Genomic DNA, 20928 nt, shown 5'->3' with positions numbered 1-20928 from the left:
GTGTCCCTCAGGTTCATGGATCCTTGCACGTTTGTGCTCACCATGCCTAAACCACCTGATTGTAAGGTAAGCGGAGTAGGATTTCCTGAGCTTCTTTGGTCTCCTTGACCCGTAGTCAAGTGTGGCCTCGGTTCAGTTCTGGCTAGGGCTGAAGAATCGCCCTGCGGTTGGGAAGCCCTGGAGACCTTAGGGCGTTTAGAACCAACTTGATCCTCTTGGGATTCAATTGGGATCGAGTCTCCATGATCAGATGAAACATACACACTTACTGTGTCTGAGTGGCTGGAGAGGGTTGAAGCTAATAGGTCCGCGGGGACCCCAAGGACTACCAGAGTCTTTTAAGAGACTCCAGTATTAGTCCGGTCGAGCATATGGCTGGGAATTGGGTTTGTTTTCTATTTCTTGCGAACAAGAGTTGGTCTGGAGTCACTGTCTGATTCTTCATCAATATTGACAGTTAAGAAATATCTTAAACCATTATAAAAAAGTCTAAAAAAGGTTGTAGAAAAATAAATTTGTAAAAGAAAAAAACTAAAATTGGGACGAATTCATAACAAAATTTTAAATTTGAATCAAATGTATAACAAAATTTAAAATATTAGTCAAACGATGTTTTTTTTTAAAGAAAATGACTTTATTCAATATTAGAAAACATGTAATCATACAAAACATATGAATTGAAGATCGATTACTTAAAAATTATTTTTTAAAAATAAATGATAATCCTTATAAAAGGGAAATCTGCAAAACAAAATCTCTATAATTTTTATTTATTTATTTATTTCATTTTAATCATTAAAACCGGTAAACACTAGCAAAATAATCTCTACAATCGGTTAGTGCTGGTTTTAAGGGTTAAATTGCAAAGAAAAAAATCATGAATGACTTTTTCGTTAATAAGATTAAACTAAGGATTTTTCTGAAAATTTTTTTTATAATTGATTTGAAGAGAACTTATATAATATTTATTAAAAAAGTCCAAATAAAGATAATTTTTTTTACTAAAAAACGTAATAATGACAATTTATGTCATTTTTGGAATTTTTTGTGATTATCTTTAATAAATATAATTACTACAATCACAAAGATATCATCCATATCATATATTACTTAAAAGGACATTGTTGATTTGTCGCAAAAAATGCATTTCTAGGCCAAATGCTAGTTCATTGTTGAATTTTTAGGTATTTGGTGTAAAATGTTTACCATAAAACTACCACTTATTAAAGATCATTTCACAATCGAATGACATCTCAGAAAATAAAGGCTTATCAGAGGTTGTTACTCATAAATAGAACTTCATTATACACACTATATGGCTTAGAAACGCATTGCTTACGACAAATCAACAAAAGACCATTTTTGAGTTTACTAATGCCTCATATTTGTAAAAAAAAAAATTTTAACATTTTATCAGGTTTTACACCCTCTTATTCGGTCACCCTCTTAAGAGTGTGGGTCGGAGATGGGGGTTATTGGTGTTTTGTGATGAAGATGGTGTTGGTGGTGGTAAAGGGTGGTAGTGGTGGTGACGTGTAAATATCATGATTTTTATGACAATGGTGACCGACTAGTGTAAATATGAGGTATTAATGAACACAAAAACGAACTTTTGTTGATTTGTCGTAAGAAGTGCGTTTTTAGATCACATAGTGTGTATAATGGAGCTCTATTTATGAATAACAACCTTTGATAAGTCTTTATTTTCTGAGGTATCGTTCGATTGTGAAAGGATCTTGGGTAACTGGTAGTTTTATAATAAATGTTTTACACCCAAGAATTAAAAGTTCAACAATGAAGTAGCATTTGACCCAAAAATGCAAGAAAGGTCCTCTTAAGTTATATACCGTATAAATAATAATTTTATGATTGTAGTAATAATATTTATTAAAGAGAGTCATAAAAATTTCTAAAAATGACATAAATTGTCATTATTGTGTTTTTTAATAAAAAAATATCTTTATTTTGAGTTTTTATTATATATAATCTACAGAAAAATCTTCAACTTTAATCTTATTAATTAAAAAGTTATTTATTATTTTTTGCTTGCAATTTAACCCTTAAAACAGACACTAACAGATTTCAAAGGTTATTTTATAAGTTTTTTCGATTTTAATGATTAAATTGCAAAAAGAAAAATAAAAAATGACTTTTCAGTAATAAAACCAAAATATAAAGATTATTTTACAGATTTTCCCTTGTAAAATTATAAACCTTACAAAATAATGTTATTGACCAATTTTCCATCGGTCATAGTTATACTTATAGAATCTTGACCTCTCGCATGCTCGGACCTCGAAGTCGAACCCATCCAATTCTAATTGGGCTGGGCTTATTTTTTTTTGACCATTATCACTAGATTTTTATCAAGTCATATTTTTGGGTCCGATTTTTGTTCATGTTATGTGAAGTAAATCTATTCAAATTCTGATTATACTGATTATTAATCTACATAATCAGATAATTAATACATGAAAAACCAATTACTACGACTTTTAATTATATTATTAAGATAATCGGGTTTGACACACCCCTTGTCCCTTTGTACCCCACCTTGACAATCCGAGTACAGTTGAAGATCATCTCGTTCACAGTTGGCACCAATTTCAGCCAATACACCCTTATCCAAACCCAATAATCTCATCTTCCTCTCATCCATTTCCAACCAATCCTTTCTCTTAATCTCTCTTTACCCTCGGCTTCCATTTCTGCAATCACACTCACCAAACCACCGCCTCCTCTCTCCACCACAACCATGGCTGCCACTTCATGTTTCCATGCTCTCTCAACCCCAGCCTGCAGATCATCATCGTCTTCATCCCGCCAGGCTCCGATCAAGCCCAACCAACTCATCGTCTGCCGCTCACAGAAACGAGATGAAGCTACAACCGCCGACGCATCAATATCTCGCCGGTTAGCTCTCACTGTTCTCATCGGAGCAGCTGCTGTCGGCTCCAAGGTTTCTCCCGCAGATGCTGCCTATGGTGAAGCAGGTACTTTCCAAATTTGAATCTTAGAAATTTAAACTTTGTTCTGAAATCTGAAACTTGACATCATGGGCTTTCTCTGATTACAGCCAATGTGTTCGGGAAGCCGAAGTCGAACACTGACTTCGTGCCTTACGATGGTCCGGGATTCAAGCTGTCGATCCCAGCGAAGTGGAACCCTAGCAAGGAGGTAGAGTTCCCTGGTCAGGTGCTTCGTTATGAAGACAACTTCGACACCACAAGCAATCTTAGCGTCATGGTTACTCCTACTGATAAGAAATCGATCACCGATTATGGCTCCCCCGAAGAGTTCCTCTCAAAGGTAATATATAAACGAGCTCTGCAACTCTCAAAGAATGAGATCGATTTACATTGCATAATCTTATCGGTTTCAGGTGGATTACTTGCTTGGGAAACAAGCTTACTTCGGGAAAACCGCATCTGAGGTAACCACCTTCACCTTCATTAATTTATATGTGTGAAATGAAACTTGGCTTTTGATGATGTGTGTATGTTTAGGGAGGATTTGAACAAGATGCAGTTGCAACAGCAAATATATTGGAGGTTGCAACTCCGGTGATCGGAGGAAAACCATACTACTCGTTGTCTGTGTTAACGAGGACGGCCGATGGAGACGAGGGTGGTAAGCATCAACTGATCACCGCCACTGTGTCTGACGGAAAACTTTACATCTGCAAGGCGCAAGCGGGTGACAAGAGATGGTTCAAAGGAGCAAAGAAATTTGTTGAAGGCACTACATCATCATTCAGCTTAGCTTAAGAGATTGTCTCGAGTTTGTAATTAGTAATTGCCATTCCCATGGTGTTTCTTTTGCCGTACGCTCATCAAATTCCTTGAGACGTTTGTGTTTCTTTGATCAAGTGGAATGTGGATAAATTGTCTAAACTTAATCAATATAAGGACCCTTTTGCATTACATGAGGAACATTTTGCTATTGTGTTACAAAATCTTGTCACATTTACGTCTGATAGTTTTTAGAGTTCGTGTTGTCCAAGTATATATTTGAAAGTTGAGTGCTGGATCTTGCAAATATATTATACTTTCAGTTATCTTCTGGGGATTATCTTGTAATGCGCGCGAACGTCGTTTTGTCTTGCACATCATTAGCACATTATGCCTTACATCCATACCCTTCTTGTTCCTCAATCCTCAACCATTTTGTTTTAAGAAACTTGGTTGAGATCGTAATGAATATGACGACACATTTTTGGGGAAAAATGATATTTAAGAAAATGATTGAAATGTAAATGTTCTTTTAAAAATTACAAACATATTTGGGAATACATTAAAAAATAATGATATACACAACAATATTTTTGTGAAATTGACAAAAAAAATTTAATCAAATTAATATTATTTCAATTTTGAATATTGGATATTTCAATAAGTTAAGAGGGTCGTGTAATTTTTTAAAGTATTTAGGCCTATAGGTGTATTGATATTGCATACCACAAGGTGATGAGGTGTCATTGTTGTGGTACGATGAACACTACACCACCCTGTGTGGGGCGGTGTACTGAGATGCCCTGCATAACAAAAATACGTCGCACTCTTTCTTATCTTTTTCTTTTAATTTGTTTAATTTCTTATTATATATATATATATATATATATATATATATATATATATATATTAAGTGTGTTTTATTCACATGTGATTCATATATGAATATGACAGTTGGTGGCGGAGATGGTAGTGGCAGTGGTGGTGCTGGTGACATTGGCGGTAGGGGATGTGTTGGTGACGATGACGAACAATCATATATGAATAAGTATCTGTCTATTTTCAAGTGATTATTCATATATGAATATGGTGGTTGGTTGTAGAGATGGTGTCAGCGGCAGGGTAGCGGTGGTTGCGGTGGTGGGGGTGGTAAACGCGGAAATATACTTACATTTATATTCAAATATGAATATATAAGTATATTCATATATGAAAAAGTATGTGTTTACTCTCAAGTGATTTTTCATGTATGAATATGGCGGTCGGTGGTGGTGATTGTGGCAATTGTGGTTGCGGTGGCGAGGATGATAAATGCGATAATATACTTACCTTTATATTCGTATATGAATAATACATTCTTCCGTCGCGTCAGTATGCTGGAGGGTTTTGCGGCAGAAAAATATGTGACCCAGTGGTAGTGGTGGTTTATATTCACATATGAATAATATCATCTCTCGTCGCACCGATACACGTGAGGGTTTTATGGCAGAAAGAAATATATGACCTAAATTTGTTATTGCGTTCTCAATTACATAATTGTTCTCATTTTAACCTAAGTGTGTGTGTGCATATATATATTAAAAAAATAAGGGGAGTGAATTTCCGCAAGTAGAGACCGAGGCTTAGAGGACTTTGAGATATTTTGAAGGTCATTATTATGTAGTGGTAATTTATCTTATATTTCCATATTAATAAAATAATAGTCTTGTTTGTACGCGTGTCATTCTCCTAAAACTCTTTATTTAATGTTTGTCACGGGTCAATATATCAAAAAATTTCTAAGAATTTGCCACATATCAATATATTTAATGCAATCTATTAATATATAATCTTTTAATTTAATAAGACATTGAATTACCATTACGTCTTCCATTCATACCATAATTACAATTTAGCTTACCATTTATACAATCATTCCATATTATGCATATAATTAGTTCACATATATTACCAAACACTTGGTTTTTACAATAATAAGGAGATTTTTCAGTGGACAATAACTTATGCAAGTGATTCCATTTTTTTATCCCTTTAAATAAGGATATTTTTATTTCTACGATAATATAGACTATCAAACACTAACAGTCATTCTTCATCTTAAGTTGTATTTTTTTCAATGGATGATAACTTCTACAAGTTATTCATAAACACAAGTACATGACTTAGCGTATTCTTTTCTTCTTATAAATCAACGATTTATAAATTTACATAACTAAGAAAACATAAATCTCTTGATTAATAATTTATTTAAAATACTGATTAATAATTGTGATTTTTTACTATAAAAGTTTAATTAATTTTATAACTATGTTTCCTACGGGTTATAACCTAGTGTAATGATATTTGAATTGATGACTCTTTAAAACTAAAAATGTTTTTGAGAACTTTTTGAGATATTGAGACTGAATTTCTGCAAATGATGTTTATTATTTTTAAAAGTGTTTTAAATAGATTTTAAATATAAAATTTGGTTGTTTCACATACACGAAAATATTACATAGTAAACAAAGAGTATCATGATCGAAAATGATATATGCACCATATCCACATATTAGATATCATCAATCAAAATTTGAACATGTGCTTCCAACCAATGCTCAAAAGGCTTTCATTCGTGTACATTAATCTCTTTGAAGTTGTATCGAACATTCGTTTGGATTATTGAAGAATATGTGAAAATGTTAAATAAAATGCCAAATTTTACTGAGAAGGCTCGACAGAAGTGATAATGACGACATTTTTACCCTAAATATACTCTAATGAATTATTCAAACATATATGACTTCAACATTTTTCATAAATACAATGATTAACATATGTACATGAGAACTAGATGATTAGTTAAGATTTATTCATGATAACATTTGAGAATCACACTATGAGATGCAAGAAATTTGTGATGAGATTGATAATATTGTTTGGGATGCATAAAATTCCATTTAAATATAAATGATATGGGAATTATTTATTAATACTTACTTTAATTTAATGGTATTTATTACATATTTGTCTTATAATACTAAATGATTGCTCTACATGTCTTTTATGTCATTTTACATTTCCAACAAACTTAACAAACCCCATTTTTATTAGTTAACAATGAGTTAGCCTATCAAAAATAGCCTAAGTCCAAATCAAAACCAAAATAATAATAAAAACCGGAAACACCATCGGAGAATCTTTACTTGCTAAGTTATATAAATCGGTTGTAACATACTTTAGTTTGTGCATACATTTAGTCTGAATGTTTTTTCATACGTATATGCCCATTGAGCTTGTTTAGTCTACTTTTAAACATCATTATGACCCGTTGGTGTAGATTTCTAGCAAAATATGAATTTTCTAATCATCCTCTCTTATTAAAACACCCAAGAACACCTAAACAAACAGAACACACACACACATAAAACATAAAGAATACATACATAAATATACAAATACCAAGAACACACAACCCCTACCCCCCTAAATAAGACACAAAATTTTGAATCGATTGTGTGTGTTTTTGTTTCAGACCCATCCCTCTTACATATACAAAAACAAAAAGCACACACACACACAAACAATAAGAACACATATATAAAAATCGGTTGTGTATGTTTCAAATCTATCTCTCTTACACACATAAACACCAAGAACACACACAAACACCAAGAACATACATATATGAAAGTCGGTTGTGCGCGTGTACGTGTGCGTGTGTAACATCCTGAATTTCTAGGTATATTAATTTATTTATTTATTTTGGAATTTGTGGATGAACTCGGCGAGTTGAAGCCAAGACTCGCCGAGTAGATTCGCGGATGTTCATCCAGGTTCGCGCCCGGACTCGGCGAGTCCATTAGTGGACTCGGCGAGTCCACGCTGTTTAATGAAACCCGAATTCCCCGGGTTTGGAGCCTATTTAAGGGCACTTATAGCCTCCCATTGCGGCTACCAGTCCCTTGAGAGAACCCTAAGAGAGCTAAAACGCTGTGAGAGAGAAAAAGTGTAACACCCAAGATTTTGAAAGCCAAGAAAGTAAAAGAAACCCTAAATTTAGGAGGGACTCGGCGAGTCCAAGGAGGAACTCGGCGAGTCCGAGCGGGATCCGAGTCGAGGATTAAATGACCAACTCGGCGAGTCGGTGAGTGGACTCGGCGAGTAGGGTTGACCTGGAAGGTTGACTTTGACCAGGACTTTGACTTTGGAAAGGGTTGACTTGGTTGACCTTTGAAGGTCAATTAGACTAAGTAATGTGTTGGCATTGATAGCTCGGGGAGCTAGTGGAGCAGCAGTTCGGAGTCAATGGTCGGGTAGCGGTCAAAGGGATTAACATCAGCAGTTCAGCAGTATCAGGTGAGTTTCCCTTTGTATGAATGGGTCTACGGCCACAATGTCGGCCCATGTAGTTATGAGTAGAAGACTCGGGGGTTAGACCTAGGCACAGTATGCTAGTATGGTGTTCGGACGAGGTCCAATGATAGAGGGAGGGTGCCCAAGGAGTGGTTTATGTGATAGTTATACTTGTTGTCTGTGTGATACTTGTATGTGCCTGGTAGGGAGGTGAGTGGGGGCGAGGTCCCGTATCTCACCAATAGCAAAGTGTGGATGGTGTTCCACATCTCAGTAGCAGCAGTTCAGGGGCGAGACCCAAGTTAGGGAAGGAGAGAGGACGGACGGGGCCCGTATCTCACTATCAGCAGGAGTATGGACGAGGTCCCATGACTCATCAGTAGCAGGACACGGGCGGGGCCCGGAGATAGGCGAGGCCTTAGAGCGAGAGCTGTTAGTATATATTTAGCTTATGTGTTGTTATGTGATATATGTATGTGCTAGTATATGTTAGTGGGCGGGGCCCTGTGACAGGCGAGGCCTAAGTGAAGCAGATATGTATTCGAGCGGGGCTCGAAGCCAGGCGGGGCCTGGAGCGGCGAGGTCGTTGTAGCGGGCGAGGCCCATAGTAGAGGGCGAGGCCTAAGTGTAGCAGATATGTATCCGAGCGGGGCTCGAAGCCAGGCGGGGCCTGGAGCGGCGGGGCCGTTGTAGCGGGCGAGGCCCGAAGTAGGGGACGAGGTCCCGGATAACGGGCGTGGCCCAGTATATGCAGTATGTGGTTATGCATGGTATGTGGTAAGGTGGGGAACTCACTAAGCTTCGTGCTTACGGTTTTCAGTTTTGGTTTTCAGGTACTACTTCCGGTAGCGGAGGGAGGAGCTCGGGGTGATCGCATGGCACACACCATAGAGTAGTCAGCCTGAGAATGTTTACTCTGATAATGAACATGTGTTTGAAAACTTATACTCAAATTATGTTTTGGAATGATGACTTTGTCTAAAGTAATGTTTTATTAAAAGAAATTTTTGGGTCGTATTTTTGGGTCGTTTCAAAAAGGTGACAAGAGCAAGGAGGAGGTGCGATTCAAGCAGATCCAGAGTTTAGAGACTTCATTTTGAGGTAATAGTTCGAATCTCCTTCAGTTTTAGTGTTGATCTTTAGAGTTCGGGTTTTCTAACCCCCTTTGGAGAGTGATTATGTGGATCAAATGGTCCCTCTTCGAGTTTGTGCCTTGGATTTGGACTCAAAGAGGTCCAGAGACCTTAACCCTTGGAGCTTTATGAAACGACCCAAAAATACGACCCAAAAATTTCATTTTTCAATATAACCAAAAACCATAATCTGAGTATCATATCATAAAACCATACGTGATGTATCTCAAACATAGTAAAAACACTGTGAGGAAAACTGTATCATATCTATATCATATCAAAATCAAGAACTGAATCAACTCCCAGGATGAAAACTGAAGCTGTGGTGTGTGCGATGCCATCATCCCGAGCTCTTTCCTTTGCTTGCGGAAGTACCTGAAACCAAAACTAAAACTAGAAGCACGAAGCTTAGTGAGCTCCCCCAAACTACCACATACCATAAAATACATATAAAACACATACTGGGCCTTGCCCACTGCATCGGACCGAAGTCCGGAACTAGCTGCATCAGACCGAAGTCCGGAACTGACTGCATCGGACCGAAGTCCGGAACTACTCATCATAGCATGGCATAACACATGTCAACTAACATAACACACAACGTGCTTGAATCACGGAGACATCAAGCATACTGAACTACTGCTTCGGACTGATGTCCGGAACTGCTACTAACTAAATGGGCCGGCCTTGTGGCCTTAGACCCTGATCCTACTGGAAGGAAACTCACCTCGTGAACTGGCTGCTGTGTGTATGGCTCTGGAAGCTATCTGCTGTTGCTCCGGTATCTCTCCGGCTACAAGTCCATAAACACACTCAATCAATGCTAAACACTGCACTGGGGTAAAATGACTCTTTTACCCTTGGTCAAAGTCAACTCTCCTGGTCAAAGTCAACCCACAGTTGACCTGACTCGCCGAGTTGGGCCGCCAACTCGCCGAGTCCCTATTCTCACTTCACGACCCTACTCGCTGCTACTCGTCGAGTATGGCATCAACTCGACGAGTTCCCTTTTGAATCAAAACTTAGGCAATCTGCATCCGACTCGCCGAGTCATATGAACAACTCGACGAGTTGTTCTTCGAGCTAAGAAGATTGCCTTGGACTCGCTGAGTTGTATGAACAACTCGCCGAGTCCCTCCATTACTGAGTCTAACCTCAAACTCGCTGAGTCCACTCTACCACTCACTGGTCCTACTCGACATCACTCGAAAAGGGAAAATCGGGGACTCTCGACTCGACTCGCCGAGTCGTTCTTCAGACTCGCCGAGTCGCTTGCATGCAACAACTCAAAACTTGATTATGCTTGAATCCAGTGCATAAAACTTATAGATCTGGACTCCCTTAACTCGATTAGCACGTAAAGATTCTATCTTTACGTGCCCATATGCATCCATGAAGATAAAATAGCTCAAAATCATAAAGAGAAGGCTAGATCTAGGGTTTTCATACAAGGAATCAACAAAAGACAATAGATCCGGGCTCTACGACTCCTAAATGAACAGATCTAAGGATATCTCGACCTAATAGGGCATCCATACCATCATAAGGCTTGAGAAAAGCATCAAACTAGATCTAGAAGAGTTCTAATGGGGTTTTAAAGCATAAAAGGGAAGGAAATCCGAAGAATACCTCAAGGAACTCTGATTTGCCCTTGAATCTTTGCTCTACACCTCTTTTCCTTGCTCCTTTCTTCTTCTCCTTCTTCAAGCCTTCACAAATGCACACAAGAACACTTAAATCACTCAAGAACGGATTAGGGTTTTCTTATAGCTCTCTGAGGGTGAAGGAGGCGAGATTGGGGGCTATAAGGTGGCTTAAATAGTGAGCAACCCAGGGATTTAGGGTTTCTTTCAGACAGACAGACTCGCCGAGTCCAGAATATGGACTCGCCGAGTCGCCGGCTAACACGTGCTCGAAATCCCGTTCCTACTCGGCGAGTGAGGCTATGAACTCGCCGAGTCCCTCTTGCAACTTCAAAAATAAATACCATGGAATCATCATACCGGAGACGGGTCGTTACACTTTATGGGTTAGTTTGGGGTTATTGGACTTAGGTTGCCATTTTTGGGACCTAATCTCCTTTTGATGCCTTGTTGTGGTTATACAAGCATCAAGTTTCGAACTTTACGTGACATTCATGCTTGGGGAGGCTAGATCTATGGTTTGGGGAAACAGATCTGACCTCAGGAGGTCAGTAGAGTTTGTGCATGGCATGAACTCGTCGAGTTGTTCTTGAGACTCGGCGAGTAGGGTTAGGGTTTCACGTAAATTGTTCAGCGAGTAGACTCGCTGGGTTGGGGGATGACTCAGTGAGTCAGGAGTGAGTTAGAGGACTGGAGTTCAAGACGGTATTCGCTGAATTGTTCTTGAGACTCAGCGAGTTGAGTCGGGGTGGCCCCGCGATTCATGGCTGGTATGGCCCGTCGAGTATAGGGAGGGACTCGACGTGTCAAGCGGGACAAAAGGTTAAAGGACATATGAGAACTCGCCGAGTCACCAGGGTGCACTCGGCGAGTAGGGTCAAAGTGGGACCGTTGACTTTTGTTGACCTTAAGGGTTTAGTTGTCAATAGAGTCCTTGTGACAAGAGGGGAGGGTAAAATAGTCTTGTACCTTTCTAAGGGTGCCAATGGCAGGTTGAGTCTAGTCTCGAGAGTTATATTTATAAGAGTAATTATTTTGTGAATAGGCGGAGGCTAGGCAATATTTTCCATTGAGTCAGAGATTTACCGAGACGCCTGAGGTGAGTCTTCTCATTATACTTTACCTAGTGTGGTAATAGAGTTATGTGACAGAGTACTATAGAGATATATGCTAGTGTATTTGCATGTTGTTTGTGTGTTGTGATTTATTGTGATATGTGTTATGCATGATTCAGAGTTACAAAGTTGGGACTTTTGGGTCCCTAGAGTTAGGGCCAGAGGGCCCACAGAAAGTTGGGGCTGGAGGGCCCCACTGAGACACATTGACCAGAGGGTCAACAGAGTTACAGCCTCGAGTGGCTATTATGTGTTAGAGTGGTATTTTGGGGAACTCACTAAGCTTATGCTTACAGTGTTTAGTGTTATGTGTTTTAGGTACCAGTGATGACCGCGGGAAGGCGCCGACTTGATTCGTACACACACACATGGGATTTATGTATTTTGATCTTGGGGGATATTTTGTGAAACAAAGACATGATGTTATGACATTTTATGAATAAAGGAGTTTGTAAAAAATGTGTTTGAAAATGCGAAAAATTGTTTTAAATTTTTACGGTGTTAGAGCGTGATTGTTTCTAACCCATTTCTCTTACATACAATACACAAACACCAAGAACACACACACACAAACACCAAGAACACAGAGATATGAAAAATTGATTATGTGTGTGTTTCATTTTAGATCCATCTTTCGTACACATATAAGCACCAAGAACATACAAATATGAAAATCGATTGAGTTTGTTTGTTTGTTTTTGATTTTTTTTGTTTCAAACCTATCTCTCACCAAGAACACATAGATCTAAAAATCAATCATGCTTGTGTGTGTTCATCCCCAAAACTCGAAGATTTCTCGATTTTTAGATCTTGAGATCGTACGTGTTTGGAATTCAATTTTCAGATCTTCAAATACACTTTTTCAAAATTTAAATTTTTGAGTTTCAGTTCTCGATTTTCAGGTTGAAGAACTCAATTAGATCTTGAGTACAAAAGATAAAAGAAAAAAAAAACTTCATTACCAAAAGCTTTCTTGATTTTTAGGTTGAAGAACTCAATTTAGATCTTGAGTATAAAAGATAAAAGAAAAAAACTTCATTACCAAAAGCTTGTCGGAGCTGCTAAGGATGTTGAAACTGCATAAACTTATAATAATCGGTAATATTAATGTTTTTTAAACAAAATAAATAAATTTAACGGTATATGTAGAAAAAAAAACATAAATATACGGATAAAGTTTATTATCCTTAAAGCTTTAGCCTATATAAATCGACAAAAAAATATATTTTCTTAAAAAAACTGTTAAGCAAATACATGTAATATAATATTGGTAGTGGTCTAGTCTAGTCACTAGTAAGTAGTGGATAGACGGCCCATAAGTAACTTTTTCCTGATGAATAAAGAAAAGCCCAAACGGCAAAAGCAGTGTTCGTAAGTTGTAACGCCCAAAAGCCAAAATCCAATTCTTGCAGCTCATCAGCAGCAGTAGCACCACCGTATCCAACCATCGCCACCGCGAGAGTATCGACACACACACTAGCTGCAATAATTATCGGAGGAAAAAGATAACTAAACCTATCTTTCATATAAACGAAATCCTGAGAAAGGGGCAATGTCTAGTGCTTTTGGGTATCACTATGCTGTCTCGTCCACCAACCGTCATCCATCGCCGCTGACACCAAAGCCAACATCGAAGTCAATACTCAGTAAAATCCCGGCCACCAGTACTACAACGGAGTGCCTATCTTCCCAATTGAAATTGACTACCTTCCATACGCCCTTCTCTCCCTTATTATCAACTTCCTCTCGTCGTTGTCGATTGGTTTCGTCCACCGCAGCAGCAGCGAGAAATAATACAAACCCTAAAGAATCAGAGAAGAAGGAGGAGGATGAGCTGGAGGAAGTCGAGGAGGATTTGCCATGGATACAAGAGAAAGCTCTGGACATTGTCGAGTTTAGTGGCTCAGTAACACAGGCCCTTCCTGGTCCAAGAGTCGGCCAAACTTCCTTTCCATGGATTCTGGCTATCCCTTTGGCTTATGTTGGAGTCTCCTTTGTTTTTGCGGTTGTCAAGACCATTCGCAAGTTCACTTCACCCAAAGAAGTTCGCCGTAAGCTAGTGAGTCTGGCTTTCTCCTTATCTCCTTTTTTTCTTGTTTGAGTTTGTGCATCAATTTCACTTTCATTACAGTCTTGCTTTGAATTTGTTGTTTGTTACTTTACTTTGTGTGCATCCGTTTAAGCTGCTTACAACTCCTCAAAAAGTCAAAACGACGAACTTTTTGGACACATGCCTATACAAACAAGGTTCAATGATGTTAATGTTGGATTTGAATCTCCAAAAGTTTGAGAATAAGAGGGTATTTTCATACATGTCTACATATATATGAAATAAGTCTAATACCCAGTCAATTAAGAAAGAACTCATCTCAAAATTCATACCTTTAATGTGTAGAGTGAATATACTACACATTTAGTGGTTGTGCGGTTGTGTGCATTTGAAGTGATTATTCTTACTTGAAGAATTGGAATTGGAATTGATTAGTAATTTGATTTAAAGTTTGGAATAGTATAGTAATGTTACATTTTGTCTCCATATATAGTTTTCTGTTGCTATTTCTTTAGTGAGTCTCCAAATTTGGTTATTTTGACCTTAAATAATTTGGAAATTAAGACTGTCACTCATCTTTTGTAGTGATTGTTATTGGGCAATAAAAGGGATCCTCTAAAAAAAGGATGTATTGTGTTACTCAAAATAGCATTTTTGGGTGGAAAGAGTATGTAGAATGCTTTCCATCTATGTAGAATTGGCAAGACTAAAAAGTATGTGATGAAGATTTATTGCCTTTGACAAGAAACTTGCTAAACATTATTTGATGCTTTTCAGGTCAATAAAAATGCAGATCTATGCAGGTCAGTAGATGAGTTACTTGAGAAAGAAGGTAATGGAGTACAGCAGGAAGCTTTGATGGGACTGATGCAGAAGGTGATAATGATATACATTCAACTTTTGACCTTACAATATGGAAAGCTTTGGTCTTAAGTACATTACATGTATCTTTGTTTTCTAAATTCAACCTCTTCTGCTAGTTTATTCATTGATTAAAGTTTTTGTAAAGACAATGAGTTTTTGATATCATTTTATTCTGTATGCAGACAGGCTTCAGCATGGTGGAGATTTTGCGAAAATACATCCGATATGCATTAAATGAAAAGCCTTTCAACCCAAAACTGGTTGCAGCATTGATTCAACTCAGAAAAACAACAATGTTGGATGATTCCCAAGTGGCTGAAATTCTTAATGATATCTCAAGGAGAATTGTTAAAGATAAAGGTACAAAACAGTCATGCTTATGTTTTAAATAAACACAACACTTCTGTGTGGTGCATGTATGCATATAATTAGATGAGGTTTTTGGTTGCTCAAAAATGATTTCTTCCATGTTTCAGGTCCAGTTGTGATGAATACATCGGGATATTCTGAAAAGGGCTTAAGGAGAAAGCTTGCTGTTCAAGCACTTTTTGGAAAGATTTTCTATCTTTCAGAGGTAAAATTAAATTGATATTTTTGAACATACTTCTAGATGTCATTCTCATTAGCGTTGTAGTCCAAAAAATGCATATATTTTTGACCATTAGCAATCTCCAAAAGATACTGAATTGCTGATAGCATTGATTTTGATCCATTAAAGGGCATTTTAATTGAAGTGATTTTTAGTTCATTATATGTATATATTTCTAAACAGTGTTTATGTTGATTTGTGTTGACTTTCCAACACGCACCACTCCAGCTCCCAGAGTTCTGTGGAAGAGACAGCTCCTTGATAGTGAAAGAAATCTTTGGCGTTGCAGAGTAAGCATCTAATCATTCCTTTTAGAAAGAGTTACTTCTTTAAGAAAAAAAAATCTCAAATGGAAAAAATTGTACTTGAAGGCAGTAGAATGTTTTTTTTATTTTTTTGTAAAGTTAAATTGGTTAACAGTAGTTTTGGTTGAAATTTGCAGCGAGGATGCTGAAAAGCTTCGGATGCATACAGTGGCTGAAGCAGGTGATATGGATTCACTTGAAAAGATGGTTGATGCTTCAGATTCAGAGGATTCAGGGTCCGAATCCGGGTCGGCTCCATAGATTTTGTTTTCAGGCTTTTGTAGACTTACCGGGAGAGATAGAAGCCCTTAAGTGAAGACTGCAACATAAGGATTTTGTAGCTGGATTTAAAAGAAAGAAAAATCATTTAATAGTTTTATGAAGACTGCAATTCAATATATATGGTTGATATAGATTATATCTTTTAATAATTTATTAAAGGGATAATGACATAAAAACCCTTAAGTTTGTAAAATTATGTTGGTTTTACCCAAAGTTGTATTTTAGGTCCATTGATGCCTCAAATTTGCAACCTTTTCTTTTCTCTGGTTTATTAAAGCCCTTACGTTTGGCATAAATGTACGGTTTTACCTTTTTTTCTGCTTCATAAAAGCCCTTAAGTTTGGTTTTCTGGTTTATTAAAGCCCTTAAGTTTGGAAGAAATTTTCAGTTTTACCGGATAAATTTGCAAAAAGGATAATTTTTTTTTTTTTCAAATTTGAGGCATTAATGGACCTAAAATACTACTTTGGGTAAAACCGATAAAAAAACTAGCAGACTTAAGGGTTTTATAGCATGGCCCTTTATTCAACAAATATTATGTAGGGATGAGCGTTTGGGCCGAAAACCAAACCGGAACTAGAACCTAATAAGGATTGATTAAGAAAGCTATTCGGTTCCCGTTTCTTAGTTTAAGGATTATTTGGTTTTCGGTTTTTTTTTGGATCAGGTCCGGTTTCAGTTTTGTACACCTTCTTAGATAACGCATTTCTTAATAGAACCGAATAACATTAAAGACCAAATAACATTCCTATTCTGAAGTGTGTTTTTGCATAAAAGAAAAAAAAGTGATTTTGTTAGCATTTAGACTATGTAATTTTCTACTCATTTACATATTAGTTTAATTATAATCATATCTTATTTTTAAAAAATCAAAACAATATTATAGAAAAATTAGATAAATGTATTAGGCCATCAGGTTAGATCTCAAGGGATTATTGTTGGAAGATCGGTGTGTGAAAATCGATGGGCTAGGTAACTAAGGAAAAATGGTATAGTGTCATAGTTATTTATGATGTGTGATATATCGTTTGTTAACAATTGGTTATTTATGAGTTATTATCATAACAATATTGTGAAATTGAAAACATTATGTGTTTCATCAAGTCTCTTAAATTATATGTATCACAAGCAGCAGGCATAAGACTGCTGGAACTTGATTAGGATGTTGAGTGATTAAGAGACAACCTGCAATAATATTCAGAATCGATAGGTCTTTAAACTGCAACTCATGTTATGTATTGATTATGACATCTTTAGAGTTTTGTTGTTTTGAAACAATATTTGTACTCAAAATGTTTTAATCTATTAGGATTTTTACAAACAAAGATAACATGGTTTTGAAGGCATAAAGAAAAGTTTTTTCGGTTTTGAAAATTAGGAAATATCACAACATTTTTTTCTAGAAAATATAAACTTTTTAGGAATTTTGCAACAAAGTTTTTTACTGTCACTCACTATTTACGAAAACCATTTTTTTCACATATAGCAACCAACAAAAATCTTTAAAAAAAAAAAAAAAAAAGAGACCACCTAAATTTTCACATATAGTAAAATTCAAAAATTACAACTATTTAAGATCATTTTAGTGATCTTTAACTATTTTTGTGGAACCTAATTTGTCGTTTCTAATTAAAATGTTTATCCTAAAGGAAAACATAATCACGTAATTTGTCAAAAAGCTCATCTTGTTTTGTGTATTATATATAATCACGAAATCTGTGAAATAGATCTACCAAAGTGTTGAAAATCTTGATCCTCCTTCTTCAATCTCGCCATTCTCTTGAATTAATAAATCGTCCGCCTCGTCTCCAACTGCCAAACCCCAAAAATAGTGAGAGAGATTGAGATCTCCAGTCCGGCGTGATTGGTCGAGAATCTCTCTCACGCCACCAATCGCCACCGACAAGGCCGCCGCCCATGAGATGGGTAAACTCTCGGTCATCATCTACATCACGGTAGCTTTGCTCCTCCTCCTTCTCATATCGCATTCCCCCAATAAATCCAATCACCGGAACAACCATCGCCGCCACCGTCGACTAAAGCTTCGGTCCAACTTCTCTTTCACCCCCACCATCGCAACCACAACGGACCATCATGTTTCCTTCGACCCTTTGGTAGCCGACATTGAGCGCAAGAGAGAGGACAAATTGTGGGAGAAGAGTCACTTCTTTGGCGACCATCATCATGAAGCAGAAACCGAACCTGAAGCAGATGATGCTCCGGGAATGGAATCACAACCGGAATGGGAGGACTTCATTGATGCTGAAGATTACTTGAATGATGAACATAAGTTCAATATCACCCACAGATTAGTTTTGCTTTTCCCCAGGATTGATGTCGATCCTTCCGATGGCTTCGTGACTGAGCACGAGCTGACGGAATGGAACCTTGAGCAATCTCAGAGGGAAGTCCTTCATCGCAGTCAGAGGGAGATGGAATTGCATGACAAAAACCACGATGGCCTAGTTTCTTTTGCTGAATACCAGCCTCCCACTTGGGTCCGTGATTCAGGTAATATATCTTATGAATCAACTCCTTAATAAATTAAGCAGACACATCAATTGATTGCATTATAGCCGTTTACATGTAGCCAGTGAGATTAGGTTTGGAATCTTGATGGTGCCTTTTTTGATGAGTTATTACTGACTTCCTTCCATATGAGAAGATTTCTTAGTATAGGAAATTTTTGCAATTGCTACCTTTAACCATATCAATGGTATACCATAGATGCATATTTGGGTGAAAGACTGAGTACCAGATATGAATCTTTAAAATAAAAAATGGACCTTTTTAGTGAGAAATTGTTATAAAGAACTTTTAGCATGTGCCCATTGAGTTTTATCAATGATATGCTCATTCCATTTGAACAATTAGAGTCTCAATTCCTGGAATTTGTGAAGAATCAGCATGTAGTTATGGTTGATAGACTTGATTGCTTTCTACTATCAGTTTGTATTTGAATATTCCCCTTACATCTCAATCTGGGTATGAATTCACTAGATAATAACTCATTTGGATATGATATGGGCTGGTGGAAAGAGGAGCACTTCAATGCATCTGATGCTGATGGAGATGGTTTCTTGAATATAACCGAGTTCAATGAGTAAGTTATTAAAAGTACAAAACTTTGTATCTGGTTTTCTTTTTAGAACTTCCATCTTGTTCTTCCCCTAAAATTTGACCCTTTTTTGTGATATTTTAGCTTTCAGCACCCTGCAGACACTCAAAATCCAAGACTGCTTCAGTGGCTGTGCAAGGAGGAAGTAAGGTGGCATGCTATTTAGTATTTATTTTCAATAAATTGTCTAAATTTGTTTCCTTTTTGATTGCTACATGTATGATATATCATATATGTGTATTAATTCAATGTAAGAATTCAGGGAACGAGATACTGACAAAGATGGGAAAGTAAACTTCAAAGAGTTCTTCCATGGACTATTTGACCTTGTAAGAAACTATGATGAAGATGGTCATAATTCTTCACATGAATCCAGTGATTCATTGGAGTCCCCAGCAAAGACCTTTTTTGCCCAGCTTGACAAAGATGGTGACGGGTAAATCTATAACTATATCTTTTTTTTAATGATTTGGGAGTTGCTAATATCTTTAAGGATGCAACTGGTTTTAAACTTTTAATGAGGGTGAGTTTTGTCTTTTGATGTTGTAGATACTTGTCTGATGTGGAACTGCTACCTATCATTGGGAAGCTTCATCCTTCAGAGCGTTACTATGCCAAACAGCAGGCAGATTATATTATATCACAGGTAAGTAAGCATGTTTGATTTTGATGTTTTTTTTTTTATAGGTTTGGCCTTGAAATTGAAGCAATCTGGTAGATATAATCATGTTGATTGACAGCTTCATTGTCTGCATAGTGAGGGGATTTTTCAGATTTGAAATTGAATAAAGCAATTTAATGTTAAATCTCATCCATCAGTGATCAAGTGATAGCAAATCAACACAATAATTACTTATCCAATTCATATTATGAAAATAAGAAGACATTTGAATATGAAATTTGGTTTGAACAAAATCAACAACATTAGAATCAGCATCTTACCCAAATCAACCAAATCAGAAAAGTTATTACTCCATCATATTAAACACAATTATAGTATAAAGAGAAAGAAAACGTTCAACAAAACACCATCAAATTATTTTCTAAAAACAGAATTAAAATAGATGAAAAGCATTAAAAGGATCGAGATTGGAAAAAGGAAGGAACCAGGTGTCTCCTTTCTCTTTTATGTGTCTGTGTGTGATGCAATCAATATACATTTAGTCATTAGGGCCTGTTTGAAATTTACTTATAATTTTGAAGCTTTGTGTTACAGTTAGTTGAAATAAACACCCTAGACTACATGAGTTTGATAAATGTCATGAGAATGCAAATGTGAAATTGGAGTTTGTTGTTTTTGCAGGCGGATACAGATAAAGATGGGCGGTTATCATTGACAGAAATGATAGATAGTCCATATGTATTTTATAGTGCCATCTTCAACGAGGATGAAGATGAAGATTATGAATACCACGATGAGTTTCGCTGAGATCACACAACAAATCAGACTGCTTTATGTATCATTATTTATTTATGATGATTGCAGGATAGTTTAGACACCATGTTCTTGTTCTTGATATGTAATAGCTACTAGGTTCAAAACAAACCAATTTCTTTTCTTGTCATTCTTCCTAATTTTGATTCCAGTTTTTGGACCTCAGGGATACCAAACAATTCTTTTTATGGAATATCATATTTAAGCTAATACTATATAATTATATATATACAGCATGACAGTTATTCATGTATGAATATTAAATATTTGCTTCTCTGTATGGGTGACTTCTTGCAATGTTTACAAACTCCGGACCTGTCAACACTGG

The 20928-nt window shown here is 36.8% G+C and overlaps 3 protein-coding genes across 3 annotated transcripts; all 3 read left to right on the top strand.

Moving 5' to 3' along the window:
• The first annotated feature begins 2658 nt into the window (after window positions 1–2658).
• LOC111884373 (oxygen-evolving enhancer protein 2, chloroplastic) lies at window positions 2659–3923 on the top strand. Its single transcript, XM_023880681.3, has 4 exons — window positions 2659–2993; window positions 3077–3309; window positions 3383–3433; window positions 3507–3923. Exons 1-4 carry the CDS (start codon window positions 2756–2758, stop codon window positions 3765–3767), a joined length of 783 nt encoding a protein of 260 aa, XP_023736449.1. The 5' UTR covers window positions 2659–2755; the 3' UTR covers window positions 3768–3923.
• A 9380-nt stretch (window positions 3924–13303) lies between these two features.
• On the top strand, window positions 13304–16277 carry LOC111884381 (uncharacterized). The gene is made up of 6 exons (XM_023880696.3): window positions 13304–14016; window positions 14785–14883; window positions 15054–15231; window positions 15348–15445; window positions 15689–15750; window positions 15903–16277. The coding sequence occupies exons 1-6, from the start codon at window positions 13510–13512 to the stop codon at window positions 16024–16026; spliced, it is 1068 nt and encodes a 355-aa protein (XP_023736464.1). The 5' UTR covers window positions 13304–13509; the 3' UTR covers window positions 16027–16277.
• Window positions 16278–17751: 1474 nt separating this feature from the next.
• On the top strand, window positions 17752–20810 carry LOC111884392 (uncharacterized). The gene is made up of 6 exons (XM_023880709.3): window positions 17752–18558; window positions 19048–19150; window positions 19250–19315; window positions 19428–19601; window positions 19715–19811; window positions 20469–20810. The coding sequence occupies exons 1-6, from the start codon at window positions 17970–17972 to the stop codon at window positions 20592–20594; spliced, it is 1155 nt and encodes a 384-aa protein (XP_023736477.1). The 5' UTR covers window positions 17752–17969; the 3' UTR covers window positions 20595–20810.
• Window positions 20811–20928: the final 118 nt, after the last annotated feature.

The sequence above is a fragment of the Lactuca sativa genome, chromosome 3, assembly GCF_002870075.4.
Source record: "Lactuca sativa cultivar Salinas chromosome 3, Lsat_Salinas_v11, whole genome shotgun sequence".
In the NCBI taxonomy this organism is placed as follows: Eukaryota; Viridiplantae; Streptophyta; class Magnoliopsida; order Asterales; family Asteraceae; genus Lactuca; species Lactuca sativa.
This window is presented reverse-complemented; position numbering and strand designations above follow the sequence as displayed.

Coding starts and splice junctions, on each gene's coding strand:
- LOC111884373 (XM_023880681.3), top strand. CDS start 2,756: ATGGCTGCCACTTCATGTTTCCATGCTCTCTCAACCCCAGCCTGCAGA. Junction 2,994..3,076: donor TGCTGCCTATGGTGAAGCAG/GTACTTTCCAAA, acceptor CTCTGATTACAG/CCAATGTGTTCGGGAAGCCG. Junction 3,310..3,382: donor CCGAAGAGTTCCTCTCAAAG/GTAATATATAAA, acceptor TATCGGTTTCAG/GTGGATTACTTGCTTGGGAA.
- LOC111884381 (XM_023880696.3), top strand. CDS start 13,510: ATGTCTAGTGCTTTTGGGTATCACTATGCTGTCTCGTCCACCAACCGT. Junction 14,017..14,784: donor AAGAAGTTCGCCGTAAGCTA/GTGAGTCTGGCT, acceptor GATGCTTTTCAG/GTCAATAAAAATGCAGATCT. Junction 14,884..15,053: donor TGATGGGACTGATGCAGAAG/GTGATAATGATA, acceptor TTCTGTATGCAG/ACAGGCTTCAGCATGGTGGA.
- LOC111884392 (XM_023880709.3), top strand. CDS start 17,970: ATGGGTAAACTCTCGGTCATCATCTACATCACGGTAGCTTTGCTCCTC. Junction 18,559..19,047: donor CACTTGGGTCCGTGATTCAG/GTAATATATCTT, acceptor TGAATTCACTAG/ATAATAACTCATTTGGATAT. Junction 19,316..19,427: donor CTGTGCAAGGAGGAAGTAAG/GTGGCATGCTAT, acceptor GTAAGAATTCAG/GGAACGAGATACTGACAAAG.